Source organism: Vicugna pacos, chromosome 16 (genome assembly GCF_048564905.1).
Source record: "Vicugna pacos chromosome 16, VicPac4, whole genome shotgun sequence".
Classification (NCBI taxonomy): Eukaryota; Metazoa; Chordata; class Mammalia; order Artiodactyla; family Camelidae; genus Vicugna; species Vicugna pacos.
In genome coordinates, this window is record NC_133002.1 from 53,152,578 (window position 1) to 53,170,258 (window position 17,681).

At 43.9% G+C, this 17,681-nt stretch overlaps 1 protein-coding gene across 6 annotated transcripts in view; it reads right to left on the bottom strand.

Moving 5' to 3' along the window:
* Positions 1-5,301: 5,301 nt before the first annotated feature.
* Positions 5,302-17,681, bottom strand: part of ABCA8 (ATP binding cassette subfamily A member 8) — a 65,114-nt gene continuing 52,734 nt past the window's right edge. For all 6 annotated transcript variants that reach the window (XM_072939477.1, XM_072939478.1, XM_072939474.1 and 3 more), the window contains 13 exons: positions 16,704-16,769; positions 16,167-16,258; positions 14,892-15,012; positions 14,117-14,234; positions 13,347-13,438; positions 11,309-11,469; positions 10,771-10,846; positions 10,606-10,700; positions 9,745-9,864; positions 9,408-9,548; positions 7,814-7,893; positions 6,356-6,411; positions 5,302-6,225 (listed from right to left, as the gene is read on the bottom strand). In XM_072939477.1, coding sequence (XP_072795578.1) covers positions 6,127-6,225; positions 6,356-6,411; positions 7,814-7,893; positions 9,408-9,548; positions 9,745-9,864; positions 10,606-10,700; positions 10,771-10,846; positions 11,309-11,469; positions 13,347-13,438; positions 14,117-14,234; positions 14,892-15,012; positions 16,167-16,258; positions 16,704-16,769 — 1,317 coding nt within the window. In that variant the 3' untranslated portion in view covers positions 5,302-6,126. The remainder of the gene's footprint in view (positions 6,226-6,355; positions 6,412-7,813; positions 7,894-9,407; positions 9,549-9,744; positions 9,865-10,605; positions 10,701-10,770; positions 10,847-11,308; positions 11,470-13,346; positions 13,439-14,116; positions 14,235-14,891; positions 15,013-16,166; positions 16,259-16,703; positions 16,770-17,681) is intronic.

Sequence of the window (17,681 nt, forward strand, 5' to 3'; positions counted from 1 at the left end):
GCCCAGCATCTGCTCTCCTTCCTCTTGTCCTGTGAGGTGCCCTCCGCCCCTTCGAAGCCCTAGGCCTTTTTCCATTTCTTACTTCAGGATGGATGAGGAGTCACCTCGCTTTACCATCTGTCTTTGAATCGCTTGTAGGAATATTTCCACGTATGAAATTAGATCTTTTTTTCTCCTGTTAATCTGTCTCATGTCGATTTGATGATTAGACCCACTGAAAGAGTCTTTGATGGATAGAGGAAAATTCTTTCTCCCCAACAGCTCTGTCCTTCTCATCCCAGAACTCATTTCCTCCTTCTCTGTGTTCTTGGCCGACATCTCTTTGCCCTGCTGGGATTTCCTAAAGGAGCCAAGCTCTTCAGCTTTCTGAAACACAGGGCATGATTTATGCATAACGTCCCCGTTTTTGAATAGGAGATGTGCAGCACAGAGTTTCAGCAATCTGTGTTCACTTAGAAATAGCAATCTCCCTGTTTTTGTTTTTAAGCATCTCTGCTATTCAAAGTCCCTTGTCAGAGAAAAGAAACGGTCATTTGTAAAGGAACTCAGACTTTATAACCTGAAGACACTGGACGTGACATCGCTTAGACAGCAGCAACTAAATGCCCAGTAGCTGTGGTTAGCATTTCGCAATTAGTCCAATAGAGTCTCATATTGAGTGGCCACAGACCATGGCCATGACCGTCATATAACAGATGGTTCAGGTCAGTTCTGAAAATAAGTGTCTCTGGGAACTTTTTTGATCTCCCTTCCTATCCTCCAACCCTCCAATGCTCTGGGCAGTTAGTAATTATCTTATCATTTTCTGGTCTTGGCCTTCTCCAAATTGGAATGGGAACTAAATTAGGTGGTCTCATGACTCCCTGCTGCTCTTTGGCCTTCCCCTTGATGGTGTGGGCCAGTCCTCCTGCAGGATCTAAGTTCGAGGAAACCCACTGTGGAAGTCTTCTTTGCTTCAGACTTGACACTCACCACCAGGAAGAGCCAACAGTCAATCACTCTCCTGCCATCTGGGTTGTATGCAGTTATGTTTGCGTTGCATTCATCACATGCTATTTTCACTCCAGATACACTGGAACGATTATGGGGCTTTGGAACCACGCAGACTTGGGTTCAAATTTCAGCTGTGCCAACTGTGTGATCGTAGGTGAGTTACTCAAACTCTGCAACTCAATGTCCTCAGCCGTAAAGTGATAGTAATCATCCTTCTAAGACTGTAACCTGAATGCTTGGCATATAGACAATGATTAATTAATATGAGTTCTCCTCCCACCCCTTCCTGATAGTGTTTCACTTATTTTGATATTTTTATAGCTGTATCAGTGTTTGGCACATCAGGAGTTCATAAGTATATAGCTACTGAAGAAATAAGTAAGTAACTTCTCTATGAAGGTACATTATATATCACGTATTTTTCATCTTGAAAAAAGCAAACCCCCTATCTCAAGTTTGATCTATTTTCCTAGTCATTGATATTTTTAAATTTTCCATTTGTAGTTCAATTATAGAGATTTCTTTGGATCGGAAGCTCACAGATTGTAACTAGAAGCAGCAGTCACTTTTGCTCAAATGTCCATAGCTCTTTGGCCAGTGTTCACGTTATTTTCAGCCACATGCCTTATTCTGAAGCCACAGAAATTTGTCTTCAATAATGTTTCCCTTAATCTTTCAGTTATTCTCCACTTCTTGGAGGACTTATCTGAGATTTATTGAACAATCTGCTGTGGACTGGGAACAGGGAATAAAAAGATAAATGAGACAGGGCCCTTCCTTTCTGAAGGGTAGCAAAATACAGCACACCAAAGTATGTCTCACTGGCATAAGGATTATTTTGAACTTGGTTATTTTTAGGGAAGACACACAAGCTCTAGAAAAGGTCTTGCCCTTTTGCAAGAAGAATTACATTTACAAGGGAAATCTCCACTTGTAAGGGTGTCTCCCTTTCTGTACCAGGAAGAGGAGGATGACTAAAACTCTACAAAATCTTATCAATGGAGAAGGCTTGGATCTAAGTCTGCATAACAACTGTACCCTTGTTTATGGTACTTTTCCAGAAAACCTCCCAAAGCTGGCTCTCCCCTCACTCAATATCTTCTTTTGTCTTTAGCTGGAGATGGTATTTAAGGTGATGATTTGAGCCATTTTGAGAAGTTACTCAGTTTTCCTGGGTATCTTCTATGTAAATACATGTTATTAAACTTCTGTTTGGGTTTCTCCTTCTAATCTGTCTTTTTTTATTACTACAGGGGGGTCTCAGCCAAGAATCTAGAAGGACACAGGGAAATTACTTTTCTTCCCCTACACCTAAAAACGTGATAGTCTAACAGAGAAAAAACTGTTAGTAACAGATGATTCCATGTCACGATAATAAGTACTAGAACAAAGAGAAGCAGAGATTATATTAGTTAGTTAACTAGTTCAGTAATTGTTTATTGGTCACCATTTTAGGACAAGCACTGTTCCAGTCCAGGGGAAATCAATGATTAACAAGACAGATCAGACCCCTGCACTCATGAAGACTGCCTTTAATGGGGCGGGGGGGGGGCAGTTCATCCACAAATAAGTAAGTAACCTAGATAATTTCAGTAGAATAAAGCAGGGAAAATAGTGTGAGTAGCCAGAAGTTACTTTAGATTGGGTGGGCAGGGGGATATTTGTGAAGAGACGTTTGAGCTGAGATCTGAAGGGCAATCAGGAGCCAAGCATGTGGATGTCTGAGGGAAGGAAGTAGTTGGTGGAGGGGAAAGCAGATGCAAAGGTCCTGTGGTAGGAGCAATCTTGGTGTATTTAAGAAACAGAAAGACGATCCATGTGGCTGGTGTCTCAGAGAGATGGGCAGAGGCCATCTCCTATAAGGATCTCTAAGCCTGAATAGGGAGTCTGAATTTTATTTCAGCACAATGGTAGATTTTAAAAGGAATGATGGATAACATGATAGGATTTGTGGTGCTGCATGGAAAATGAAACACAGGGTCCAAGACTGGATGTAGGAACAACAGAGTGAAGGCTAATGCAGAAATCTAGATGAGAGACAATGGCTGACTCAGATCCTGGTGACAGCGGTGGATGGAAAGAAGTGGACGGATTTGGAGGACAGTTTACAGGCAGTCAATAGTACCACTGGACTGGCCGAGGGGAAGGGAGAAACCAAGCAGGCACCTAGGTTGGCAGCTAGGGTGTTGTGATTTACTGAGATGGAGAAGGCCAAGAGAATAGTAAGCATTATATTTTGGACACATGTTGTTTGAGATGCCAATTAGACATTCAACTGGAGAAATTAAGCAAGTAGTTGGATACGTGTGTGGAGCTCAGGGGAAAGGGAGGGGCTGAAGATATTTGGAAGACTGGACCCCAACGTTTATTCCCCCCTCTTTCCACATGCCATCTAATATCGTAGAGGCTGGAAGTCTAAAATAGTTTCCTCTCCTTTATTTTAGGACTGCCCCAACCAGACCAGGGAGTCAGATTTCAAATAACCAAGATAAAAAGAATCCCCAGCACTTCTTATGCTTTGTCCTCAGCAGTTCTCTGACTGGTGGCAGCAGACCAGCATCAGCCTCCTTAGAACCTGGGTACCGGCTACCTCTCAATTCCAGAACCGAGATACATCTCTTAGGCTCCCGAAAGCTAAGATCCCAGCTCTAGAATCTCTATTTAGTTAAGTCTCATGCATTTCTTTTTTCTCGGTTGAAAAGAGAAAGGAGAAGACGCAAATTTTAAATTACTAGAAAAAAGTAAGGAAATTCTGGAGTTTATAAAAAGAACGTTGACCCCCCCCCACCTTCACAATGTGGCTTTTTCCTCTGTCTTATGCATCTTAAAGACGTCTCATATCTTCCCTGATCCTTTAAGCAGCTCTGGTTCTATGTAACATTATTTAGCCTCTCTGGAGTCTTGGAAGACTATGCATTTTTTTTTTCAACTGTGGGAAAAGAGTCCTCCCCCAGTGTGTTAGTTCATCGATGTCTTGGAAAAGGGTTTGAAAGTGGCATAGGTCTAGAGAGGAGGCGAGAAAACAAACATGTGAAAAAGGATTCAAAAGCCTAGAAACCAAGATACGAGGAGGAAGCATGGGACAGGGGGACAGAGCCATATTTCCCTGACATTGTACATCTGGTTGAAAAACAAAGATGCTGGTCCAACAGCAAGGAGCATTGTTTCTACCATGCCAATCAATTTACTTGAATTGTATGTTTCCTTTGAATACAATTTTATTATGGTCTCCACATACCCCAAGGAAAGGCAAAATAAAAGGTGGTTAAAAGAATGGTATACAATATAAATGAGATGTGGAGAAAAACAAGGACGGATACAGTGAGATGGATCAAAAGGAGCAAAAAGAATTACCTTTGGCACAGCAATATATTTCCCGTCTTCTGTGTCTTGTCAATATAACTGACTATGACATGTCGGGGATAAAATCCGCAGAGCTTGTCTGTGCTTTTAGTTTCAGGTTTTCTTGTTGGCCTCAGAAATGTCGACATTTGCCAGCCGATCATCAAACACACAGGCTTTGGGTGGTCCCAGGTCTGTGATGATGGATTTCCTTTGCAGGTACATCAGGTGAAGCCAACACCAGACTTTGGTCCCACATGAAGCCACCTGAAATGTTGGCCAGACTTTTCCTTGCAAAAGGACAGACACACAACTTAAGTTCAGGTTTGACACAGTTGTCAGTTTAATTTTTTCCAAGCATCTGGTAGTCTGTGATCTCACGGCTGGTTCCAGCCATCCACTGAGTAAAAAGTCACTTGGGTGCTGAAACTCTGCTTGCCCAAGATAGCTCTCACATCCACCTGCCATATTGCTTCAAACAGAAACTGAGCTAGTTTGTATCATTCCCTTAGGTTACAATGGGAGCTCTCCACTGAAATTAGTCTGTTGGGTGTATTGTTTGCAGAACTTTCTGGACTGTTAAGAATTAACTGAGGCTGAGAGGGTCAGGGATTCCAAAAGAGAAGAAAGACTATGCAAAGAACTGGCAGGGAAAGCCCAGAGAATCATCTCCACGACTCAGAAACTATTGTTTAACTACATTTTACGTGTGGTAATCACACCCGGTATTTTTAGAAGATTGTTCTAGGAAATGCTTCTGCTTGCCACCACTTTTTACTTCCTTGATTACGGCGTGGTGTTTTCTTTTTTCACATTTTGGTAGCACATTGATTAAGGCAACAAACTAGCTCTCATATTAGAAATTATTTTCACTTAGGTATCAATGAATTTGAAATAGGAGGTAATAGGTTAATAGGCTAATGAGTCAAGAAAAAGGCACACAAAATACATGAAATAGAAAACATATTTAAAAACTACACATATGAGATTTATTTTACATTTACCACCTCCTTGGTCGCTGAACCTCTTATCACATTTATCAGTTTCTGAGATCAAGTGGCAAATATCCACAAAAAAAATCAGTTATAATACAGGCATCTCTAAAGCCTAGATTTAAAAATACACGAAAATGGGACTCCATTGGTTTATATATAATAAAAAAAGTACAATAAATCTCTAATAGCAAGTTTTTAGTTTCCTGAACTATTGTTATATTATTGACATGTTACCAGTGGATATATTATCAAATATATTGATCTCAGATATTATGAATGATGGTGTTTTAATATTTTTAGCCAGAAGAAAATACATTAAAATTTATTTCACACGGTATAATACTTCTTGAGTTGGTCACTTAAATTCTTACTAAAATAATCAGCTTTATAAAAGTATCAAACTTCCAGAAGAGTAAGTATATGGACTTTTTAGTCTAGGTTAGAAAAAAGTATTTTAAGGTTTTAATAAAAGAAAAACCCCAAATTTGTTTATCATTCTCAGAAACTGAAACAGTTTTTTTAAAGTAAACTTATTTATTCAGCATTATACAGAAAAATGGCATCAGAGTGATGGGCAGAGACATGGAGGCCGTGCCTGGGAGGCGGGCTCAGCCACGTGCCTGTGTCCTCACTGTCACCTCGCCTGCCAGCACCCGCTCCTCCCCTCCTCCCGCCACAAGAACCACGTCAGTGTTTACAATAGTGTCTCTAAATATATGACACCGATGCTATAAAAATAAGTAAGTGTCTGAAAAACAACCACAGGCTTGAACGGGAACATAGGGTACTTGGGGTTTCAAGGCTCTTCCTGCGGAAGGAGCTTCCACTTCACGGAGGAGTGACGTTCCTCGTTTAAGTCATGCAGCTCCTGCTCCTTGGAGAGCTCCAGGAAAACCTGAAAGGGGGCCAGAAATAAAGAGACAAAGGTGGCACACTGCCCCCTGTGGCTCCACGTGAGGGCAGCGCATGTGCACGTGTTACACACACATTCCACGGAGGCCGTAAAATCCCTAAAGCGGACGCACCTGCTCCAGGGTGGACTGCGAGAGGCTGTACTCCTCCAGGTCGAAGCTCTGCTTCACTGCAGAAGGATGGCCGTGCATTAGCGACTCATATATCTTTATATCCAGGTGGTCTTACCAGTCAGCATACAATATAAATACATTAAAAAAACTTAAACGAAAAGGTTAAGATAATTATCATTTATGGTTTAAGCACAGCTCTCAGTTAAAAATACACGGGGGGTGGTGAGGAGGGTGTAGCTCAGTGGTAGAGCACATGCTTAGCATGCACAAGGTCCTGGGTTCAATCTCCAGTACCTCCGTTTAAAAAAATGCTGTATTTCTAAAAAAAAAAAAAACAGCTATGCACTTACCTAGATGGGGGGGGGCGCTGTCATGCCAGTATGTTGCACAGTTATTGAGATGTACATTTAAGGGAGAAATGTTGCCAAGAAGGCTCCCTTCCCCGCACATGAGCCAGGAAGGAGCCAAGAGGTGGAAGGAAGACACATTTTGAAAAGGGTCGTATCAGACACTTACAGAGGATGTTTGTGGTTTCCTAGGGAAACCAATGCCCTTACAGGCCTCATGTCAGAAAGCATGGCAGCTTGCCCCAGATTGGATTCTAAACACTTCTCATTGACCAAAATAGACTGAGAAGGGTCATCAGAGCCCGGAGAGGTGCCCAGCTGACTGGAAACACATCACCGACTGGACCAGGCCAGTACTGGCCATGGTGCCAATCACAGGAGAGCTGAGCGACCACATGGCCCAGAATGCTGGGGTGCTCAGCTCCGAGACTGGAAAGAGGAGGCCTCGCGGACCACGGATGCTGTGCACAGGAGTAAGAGGAGTCTTCTGGAACCAGGAGATTCAAATCTCTTCCTCAGGGAGGGGACAAGCAAGCAGAGGTGATCTCTGCGCAGTGACAATGAAAAGAGCAGAGGGAGGGATTCAGGCTAGCATGGTTCAGAGCAGCACAGCTAACGGACTCGGATGGTGAGGGAAGCATGACCCTGGTGGCGACAGGTGCAGTGTGGTCAGCTTTAAAGTGCGACAGATGCAAGAAGACCATCTTAATGACCAGAAAAGTGGTCAATTTCTCACTATACAGCCTAAGGCAATAAAATAATATGCAAATCCACAAAAAATTTAATTTTAAATATATATATGCATCAATGTCCCAAAAGGAAGTATTCGCCTTAAATGCACATATAACTCAGTTTTGACTTGGGTTGTATCATTTTATAAATATACAAAAACATGTGGGAACACCCACAAAGCAAAGGTAAAAATCACTCCATTAACCCTCAAACACACACACAGGCTCCCCCTCCCCCCGATCTAAAATTCAGTTTGAGAGCTTAACTGTTACATTGAACACATCACATCACATCCCACTTTCTGTCATGCTGATAAATTATTTTATGATTTGGAATGATCTGCTTTCCAGGATCTTATTTCAAAGCGTATAGCTCTTACCCTTCTCTAATTTGAAGAAAGCTTGGGCTAGAGGTCGTACATCTTCCACTGGCAACTTGTAGACCATCAGAGACGGGAACCTGGGAGGAGAGGACGGGAGAGTGAGGCTCATGCCCCTGTGGCAGTGGAAACCAACCGCAGCCATCACTCTGGTGTAGGGGAAATGAATGAGTGAATGAATGAATGAGGGTGACTCCATAGTAGTAAAAAAGAAGCAGATTACGAGGAGAGCTGGGAGACAGGAGAGTAAGACTCAGATCATTTAGGGTCCTTGTCTCTTTGGATGGAGACCAACAGGTCCAAGTGCAAATGAAATGCCAAGGTTTGCCAAAATCACCCTCCACCTACTTTTCTAAGTTGAACACTTGCTGCTTGACTTCATCTTCCATCCAGGCACTGCCATGACTTGGGAGGAAATCTAGGTCTACCCTCCAGAGAATTCATGCCTCCTCTCCCACCTCCCCCCGTTCTACGCACACTGCTTTCCTAACTTCTCCCACCTCCCCCCGTTCTACGCACACTGCTTTCCTAACTTAGGATGGTATAACTGAGCCTCTGGTTAGGAGACTAGAAATCTCCAGGAGTTCAGCACCAAATAATGTTCAGCAAAACAAATTTTAAAACATAATGTGTTTCTCAGAGAGATGTTTATCTTCCTGTCATTTGAAAATCAGGGAGATTTAGATTTAATTTCATAAGATACTACTTTGTGTATTTATGGGGCTACAGTTCTCATCCATCTCATTCATTCCCTGCCCCTGTACCTTTATGAAATATTTAAAATATTTCTGTTCAGTTATGGGCTGCACATTGTGTCACAGCACTGCTTTGATATTTATACTCCACTGTAGAAATATATTTTTACACCTTGTTATTATGTCTTATTTCTCTTTACTGTTTTCTCCCCCAACTCCCAAATCACCTGTCTTCTGCAGTGAATTCTAGGTGTTAAAAATGACCCTACGTATGGATATGTATGGCTGAAACATTATGCTGTACATCAGAAATTAACACATTGTTGTAAACTGAACGTACTTCAATTTAAAAAAACCCTAAAGGTAATCTTTGATTTTTACTGTGTTGCTCTCATGAGAATTGTGCCGTTACCAGACCTTATATAAAATTGGAAATGTTAATCGACTGGAAATAAAATAATCAGCTTTACATCTTACTTCTGCCACTTGTTAGCTCTCTCATGTGATCTAACCTGTCTATCAACTTCCTAGTCTTAAAAATAATCCATTCCATTTGTTAGGGTTCTTGTAAAAGCTAGAGTCTCGCAATGCTTTTTTGTGAAATTTCACTTTTCACTGGAATAACAGTGTCTACTTTGGAAAGTCTTGGTGTGGATTAAATGCGATGACACAAGACCAGGGCAGTGCCTGGCGCACAGTAGGACCACAACACAGGCTATATCAGCTTTCACATCAGCTCTCTCTTCTCTAGTCTACTTCCTGCAGCATATCCAACAGATCATTTCTTTCTTTTAGGTTTCCTTTCAGGCTAACGGTGGACTGAAATAACTACAGATCAACGAAACTGACAGGGAAAAGGGGACATGTGGTGTCGGATCAAAACCGGCAACCATTGTTACCTTTCCTGCCGCGCAGCCTGGGGGAAAAGCCTTAGAATTTCACTGTGGAGGGCCTCCTCTTGAGTGGGGGTCTTCACCTTCATCTCTAGCAGGTAATCCTTGCCATATTTGTTCTTTAGGTGCTGGATGGAACCAATACACCTGGGGGTAAGAGGAGGAAGAAACAGACATAGACTGCCATGTTGGAGACTTTGCACTCGCTGCTGGGGTCGTCTCAGGATCCCCCTGGTTAGACTCAGATGCAGTAGCCCCAGCTGTTCACAGCGATCACTCTCTGTCCACGGACTCTTCCAGCTGCGCCCCTGGGGACCAAGCGTGGGCTGGGACGGGCACCCACCTCAGCCTTCCGGACACCATGATGGCCACGCGGTCACAGATGGCCTCGGCCTCTGCCATGTACTGGGTGGTCAGGAGGGCGCCCCTCTCCGTGTTTCTAAAGGTGGCCCGGATCGCCTGCCTAAATTGGCAAGAGAGTATTTGCAGTCAAGGAAGTCTTCTCATTAATCCAAAGCGGACAGCATGACTGTGAACGTGCAGCAGCAGGAGAGTAAGCAGGGGAGGACTCTGAGAGGGCGAGTGGGACGGGGGCCGGCAAGCCAGGTGCGAGCAGGGAGCCGGGGGCACTGGAAGAGGCGCCTTTACAGGAGGCAGGACTTGTGACTAGGGTGTGTCAGGAGAGGAAGGCTGAACAGGAGGTAACTGGTGAAAAGGCTGTGATAAGGGGAACAGCGTGACACAGGATTCAACGACAGAAGTGTCATAACCTCGGGAAGAAAATAAAGGCACAAAAACATCCAGGACAACACGCAGAATCCGCCCCCTGCACCGTCTTTACTACCGGACGGGAGTGACCGTTCTCAGGGGAAGCGCTGGTCGCCGTGTGGCCGGCACAGAGGTGCACGGCAGCCCGAGGCCAGTCCGGCGGCTGTAGCGCCCGCTCAGTGCACTCGGGCCCTGACAATGCTTACTTTCCCTTCGGTGAGAAGTGGGTGGGAAGCAGTATCGGGGAACGACCTTCCTTTCTGTGTGTGTGTGTGTGTGTGTGTGTGTGCAGAGTATTGGTTTTACTAATGCTATTAAGAGTTTTTTCCTTGTCCACATTAAAGACAGTTTAAGGGACAATTTTTACAGGAGTAAGACAATTCAAAGATTTCCCGCAGGGCCTCTGCGCGGGCCGTGACCGGGGAGCGCCCCTCACCACATCTGCAGCTGCCCCTCGGGGTCCATCCCCGTGGACGGCTCGTCCAGAAGCACCACCGACGGGTTTCCCAGGAGGCTCAGCGCGAAGCACAGCTGGAAGGAGAGGAACCGCGTCTGGCACCGACCTGGGGGTGCGCAGAGGAGCACCCCGCCCCGCCCCTACCTTTCGCTTTCCTCCCTCGGATAAAGCCTTCACGGGGAGCTTCAGCTGCTCCTGCAGCTTGAGCGCATCCACCAGCCTGAAGGAGACAGAGTGTTACAGGCTTCTAGATAACAAGGAATGTTGATGGGAGAAGGGCCAGGCGGGACATGCGTGGGGACCAGAGCTCAGAAATGCGGTTGTGAAAATGATACCCAGTCATCTCACACTGGCTGATCCCCTGAAAAAACAGCCTTTCTTTTAAAAAGAAAATGTAGGCACATTTCAGGATATCCAGATAGCTGCCCTATGATAAACAGTTTATATTTAAATATTAGTATTGTTGATAAATTCTACCAATGGTAAGTTTTTTCTTTCCATATTTAATGTGAGGGAAAAAAATAACACTTTGAAATCTAGGAAACCAGTTTCTAGTTGGAAATCTACCCATTGTGGCCCAGGTCTGCGTTCAGAGCCCCTGCCCTGAGCTTCCATGAAGGCCGGCCCTCCCAGCCGTCTCCCCATCCCCTCAGGGGAGAACAGATGTGTCTCCCCCGTGTACCGTGTGACGGCGGCCATGGCATCTGCTTTCCTCAGCCCTTTCACGGCGGCGAACACCTCCAGGTGCTCCTGCACCGTCAGGCTGGGCCACAGCGCGTTCTCCTGGGGACAGTAGCCCAGGAACCCCAGGGCGTCCCCTCCGCCGCGCCCTTTCAGTAGCACCTGCAGAGGAAAGTCCCCTCTCAGAGCCTGTGCTCTGGCTTTGTTTTCACCTCCTGCATCTTTCTCCTTACACACCTACAAAAGCTAGAGCATCTCTAGGTCCTGACTGAATTTAATCATCTGTAATCGTTTTGCATTGGAGGAAGGTTGTCAGAGAAGGAAACATGAAAACGGTATGCACAACCTAATCTAAGCTGAAAAGTCAAATGTCTCACAAATGTGATGTCTGACCATCACAGCCAACAGTTTACACACATCACTGTCAGAAAGGAGTATATTGATTTAATTACTCGCACTGAATTTCACTCATCGGTCAAACGTGTTTTGAGAACCGCCTGTGTGACAAATGCTGTGCTGCCTGCTTTGGATACAGTGAGAAATGGAATAGGCAGCATGCTGTTAAGGTGGAGTTTTCATTCCACGGAGCGTACCAGGCAATAAACAAATAGAGAAATGAGTACACAGAATACAGAGGGATCATAACAAAAATGGAAATATTTGGAGGCTGGGTTGCAGAATAACAGGGGAAGTGAATCAGAGACAGCCGGTCTGCTGAGCGGCCATTTCAGCAGCAGAGCAAGAGGGCACCTGCCATGGAAAAGCCCAGAGGAAAGGAATTTGGGGCAAAAAAACCTGAGACAAGCCCGGGGGAGGGACGGAGAGCCATGGTTCTCAGACACAAGGCAGAGGCAGGCGGGCCTGCAGCAGAGTGAGGAAGGGGAGGAGGACGGATCAGGGGACTTGGAAGTCAGTTCCTGCAGCCGCCTGAGTTCTCCATGGGGACGTTTCCTTCCAATCGCAGGGCAGTGAGAGGTTGTTGAAAGGATTTAAGCAGGAGAAAGACATGGTTTATAGAGCGCACACCAGCTGATCTGATTAAAGTTGATTTCATGACACCCAAGTCGCTGGCTTTATAATTCAGATCTCACCTTTTAGAACATTTCATTCCGATACGCCATTGCACAGCTACCTCCTTTTTGCCCATGCTTGATGAGACGTGAAATCCTGAGTTAGGGTCCTGGCGGGGACTGCGCTGGAGGGCAGGCCCAGCTGAAGCAGCAGCCCCCTTCACGAGGCCCCGCTTTCCCCTTGGCTTCATAGGGACAGTGAACATCTGCCTTCCCCCCTCTCTCTAGTGGGATATTTGCCAGTCATGTTCCTGGGGTCTTCTCCCTTTGGAGCTCAACCACCAACTACCTTCCACAGTCGTTCCACAGACCTCTGCCCTGGAGTCTGCTCTCCGCCAACGCTGGACACATTTTTCAGAGGAGTTCTTACAGTTTCCTATCTTCTGCCATAGAATTTGGGGGAAAATGCTTTCTCTATATTTTATGTTTTCTCTCTCTTTGATAAGAGAACTCTTTTTCAGTTTGTCTGGTCACCTTATACAATTTAAATTGCATGTACAATTCAAGTTGAGCCATTCCTTGAAAACACTCCCAAGGAAGAATATATTTGTATAAAAATATATGTGCCAGTAGCCAAACACTTTGTGAAGGACAAAGAATATAATTGCTTAATAAGGTTTTTTTTTAACTTTAAAATTCAAGATTAAAGCATGATGTGCTGGGCAGACAATGCTCACTGACGGTGTAAATCCATGTGTTTATGGTATATAAATAGACTTTGTGTGAAACCTGATATTGAGTTCTGATCTGATACTGGACATTCCCTCTAAATGTCTATGAAGGCATGAAGAATTGTCTCCTTTTAGTGATTAATTTTTGCGTGTTTTAATGTGTTAATTTGTGAATGTATTATTCTGCCACGTTAATCACTAATGACCGAATGGCATTTAGCTGTTTAAAAAGTTTGGACATCTGGTAAATGTATTTTGTGTACCACTATATAATATATTTTGCACATAATTCACCTACCTGTCCAGCAGTTGGTTTTGTGTCTCCAGTTATCACTTTAATGGATGTACTTTTACCAGCTCCATTGTGTCCCAATAATCCTAAAACCTCACCTGAAAAAAAAATAGTTACATTTAATATTAATTGATTTTAATAGTAAAACTGAGAATAAAGGCTAGTCTGAAGTCTTGCTATGTGACAAGCGTTGTGCTATGTGCTTTGTACACAGAATCTCATATAACTGTCACAACCCCCCTGAGAGGTTGTTATCATGATCCTTTCTTACATACTGGGGAACAGAAGCTTCTAAGGATGAGGTTAGTTGCCTAAAGTCACACTGAAGGGAAGTGGAAAAGCCACTCCTGGAAGCCAGATGCGTCAGACTGTTTCCTGTGGTCCTAAGCCCCGTATGATAATGACACAAAGCGAGGCCACCTCACCTTGCCGGTCAAGCCTTCAGAATGTGCTGGCACATCCCCAGTTAGTTCTCGTGTGAAAAGTAATGAACATCAGGAAATCAATCGTGTTCATTAAATAGAAATGTCATGGTTTCAGTGGTTCATTTTAATGCAACGCTGATGGTTTCCATGTAGATGCGACTAGGTCCCTCTCTGGGGGGGGGTGAGTTAATTAATTTAACTGAGAAATGAGACATGTAAAAGGAGCTGTCACGGTCACCCTGCCGATGGGCCTGTGTGCAAACCAAGAGGTGGTGCCCAAAGATGCTCATCAGGAACCATGAAGCTCTGGGAGGGCCCTGAGCCAAGACTGGAAAAGCCACTGTGTCTAACCTTTCCTAACACAGAAAGAGATGTTTCTTGTGGCTGTCTTCTTCTTCCTCTTGACAAAGCAGTGTTTCCTCTTCCCTGCATATTCCTTGCGTAGACAGCTGGCGATAATGACAGGTTTCTGTAAAAGACAGTTACATCATGTCATCAGACCTTAATTCTCTCCAATAACTTTGAGAACACTCTGTCCTCCCATGAGGCTGGCCCCTCACTGCACACACCGGGCATCAAAGAAGAACCTCTATTGGGCGACGTGTTTATTGGCCACTCCCATCCAAGCGCTTCTTGCTGGAGAGAAGAGACCGTCGTTTTCCTCTCCTATAAAGGCAGTTACTCAGGAGCACACTGTTTTGTGTGGCCGGCCCGTCTCTCAGAACAGGAGCAAAGGGACCGGGAGAAGCACCGGATCATCTTCCGCGTGCTGTGGACCAGACTTTGCCCTGAACTTTGAACAGTGTGCACTTTCTCCAAGAGCAGTGGTCACTTTGTTCAGTTTCTAAAATTCACAAGTCTTTTCTTGGCTTTTGCAATTTCAATGGCACCCCTCTTTTTTTCTTTCTTCCTTCTATTTATTTTAACAGACCAAGAGAACTAACATGACTTTTTGTCTGCTCCTTTTGTTGTCAAAAGGGTGGCTACCTATTAAAATAAAGTAGTGATCCTCATTTGTACGGATTAGAGAAACTCAGAAACGTTTGAGAATTGGACTTGTGGACCAGCCACTTTAACTGACCAACGCTGGTGTTAGCTGAGGCAATAGCTTCCTCGTGTGTTTTACCTCGTCCAAGTCTGTGGAGTTCAGAGCAACTGCTGTTCTCACTCTTTCCAGCTGCACATCCTCATCTTCCCCTTCTGGCTCTTCTGGATTTGGACACGCATCCCAGCTTCTTGGTGAAATTCTAGAGTCAAAGCCATCCATTGATCATTGACTTTGCATTTTCGTCTTTGTGTCAAGAATAACTGCATCCTTTAAATCTCACACTTGAGTAGATTGAGTGATTAAAAACCATCATTGCAGCGAACCCTCCTCCCTTCCCAACCTCCTTCTTCGGTAAATGGTTCTGCTTTATTTAGTGACCATCACTTACATATATTTTGTTCAACTTATCTACAGAGACTTTTTTTTTCAAAATCAATGGGTAACTTAGTAGCTATTATCTGACCAAGAGCCTTTATTTCATAGCTTAGTGAAGTAATTTGGGGGGGGCACCCTAGCTTTAACCCCAACATGTTGGCTTTATTATATTTTTGTGGAGAGAATGGGCCTAGAATATTTGAAATCAAGATGGTCTCAGAAAACACAAGTTAGACACTTGTGCTCCTATTAAGCCTGGCCATTTATTTGAAATACGGGTCACACTCACTCTCTCTTCCATTCTAAGTCTGGTCCCTGATACCTATAACATAACTCGTTCTACCTTCTCTTCCCTTGTCCTTATCCCCCATTCGGACCTTAGAAGACTTCTTAAAGGTCTTCTTTCATCTTAGAGGTCATGCAACCATCTGTAATAGTTAAAACTGATGTGCTATGGGAGACGCAGGAGTAAGATGCTCATGGTTTCATCCTTGCATGGTGCAAAAAAAAGAAAAAAGTCTCCGCTTTTAAGTCCCATTAAAAACTGAAAGTCTATGATCTCCCAGTTGGGTTTCTTACCACCACAGGACAGAAGCACAGTCACTGCTGTCTTTGGCCTTTTCATCATGTTATTCTTCCCTCCTGGATTAGCAATATCTCTTCGACTGTCAGTGTATTCACATTGATTGCTCTTTAAACTGAACTGGCTGCATGTAACTTTCCCTAGTGCTCCACTGCACACGGTGTCAGACAGAGCCCTTAACAGTCAATGTTTCAGGACTGTTTCCTCCACTATTTGTAATCTTCTTTGATTTAGGTACCTAGATCTCTGCTATTAATATCAACATATGGTTCCTACCCCAGCCTATCCTAGAGCACGTGGTACCTCTCTGTTAATGGATTAGTTTATGTGTGAAAAAGTATTTTAAAATATCGATCACTGAGATAAAAACAGAATCTAATCTGATTTCTCCCAACCTAAAGAAGGGATCCTTTCTCATTGATCTCTTTCCAAACTTCCATTCCAGACATCGAAGAATAAAAAGAAAGATGATAAAATGAAGGAAAGGCTAGGAACAAAGAGAGAGACACATAGTTAGAAACACTAAAAGGAAACTGTCTAAGGTCAAAAGTGAAGTAGGAATAATTGGACGTCTACAAAGATATATTTGGCAAAATCATTACAAACTTCCAATAATCTAGTCGTCAAATTATGAAGCTATCAAATTCATTGTCAAATCCTGTTTACAGAAACATTGGAAGCAAATATAATCATGTGAAACATTACTTTGTGCCATTTCCCATAATAGTTACAAACTGTTCTTAAAAGTGGGAAGATTATTATCTGATCAACTGACCTTTACAAAAACGTTTTCCATATTTTATAAATATCCCCATGGGCTATAGAGAGCTATGCATTCACCTTAATAAAAAGCTTCACAGTGTGTACAGGAATTAAAATGGTTGAGTATAGTGAAAAGACACAATTATTGTTAAAGAAGGGTGTGTTCTTACAATTAAGAATACCAAGAATGCCTCTATACTTCCTGGTTCTTCCTCAGAGATATAAAATGTGAAAAGCTGCAAAAGGAAAGACAGTGGTTCAACAGGCAGTTATCTTGTTTCATGAATTTTATCCACATAAATGTTTACTGGTCTACAGAATGGCCCTACCAACAGGTCCCCTGATTTCACCACGAGTATCAGACAAGGGTCCATTCCAAGCTGCACAGCGAGGGGGTATCATCTTTCCTCCCAAAGTCTACGAGACCCTGTGCTTTTATTTATTTAAATAAATTTAATGATACATTAATTAATTTATTATATTTTAAATTAATACATTTCTTGTAAATTTTTATTTATTTATTTATTTACATGAAGCAATCGATTTTAGCCATTATTCATCCCCTGTGGGAGCGCTGTGAGGCTCTGTGCTAGCCCCCTTCCCCCCCGTACTAAGAGGGAGACAGGGTTCACCCTTGTCGCCCAGGGCTTCACACATCTTCCCCGGTGCCCATTATTACTTTCATAGGATCCCTTCTTCCTTTCTCCCCTCCCGTGGATGCCTCTGCACCCATGCATTGTACCCTCCTTCCTTTTGTAGAAATATAGGTATCAGTCAGCTGGGAAGAAAAGGCCTTTTCTTCATACTGAGCGCTTCTCTGGAATCTTGGAAGCCCGAAGATTAGGGGCATTTCATCGGCCTTTTTCTAAAGCTGAGCGAGCCCAGGGGGAGGTAAGGCCCAGAATGAGTGTAAGGGCTGCTCTACTCCTCACCACCCATGGCCCCGCCTCCCTACACCTAAACCCCAAAGCCACGTTTTCTATTACGGCTGAGCTGAGCACAGTTTCCTATTGGGGAGAAATTCAACAAGCATCCACGAAGCAGGAGTCTTCATAAGCCACGTGCCTTCAACCTGCTGTAGAGCCCCAGGCCTAAGCAAAGCTTTCACCACTGGTCGCGGATTCCAGAGCATGGGGACAGATGGGCAC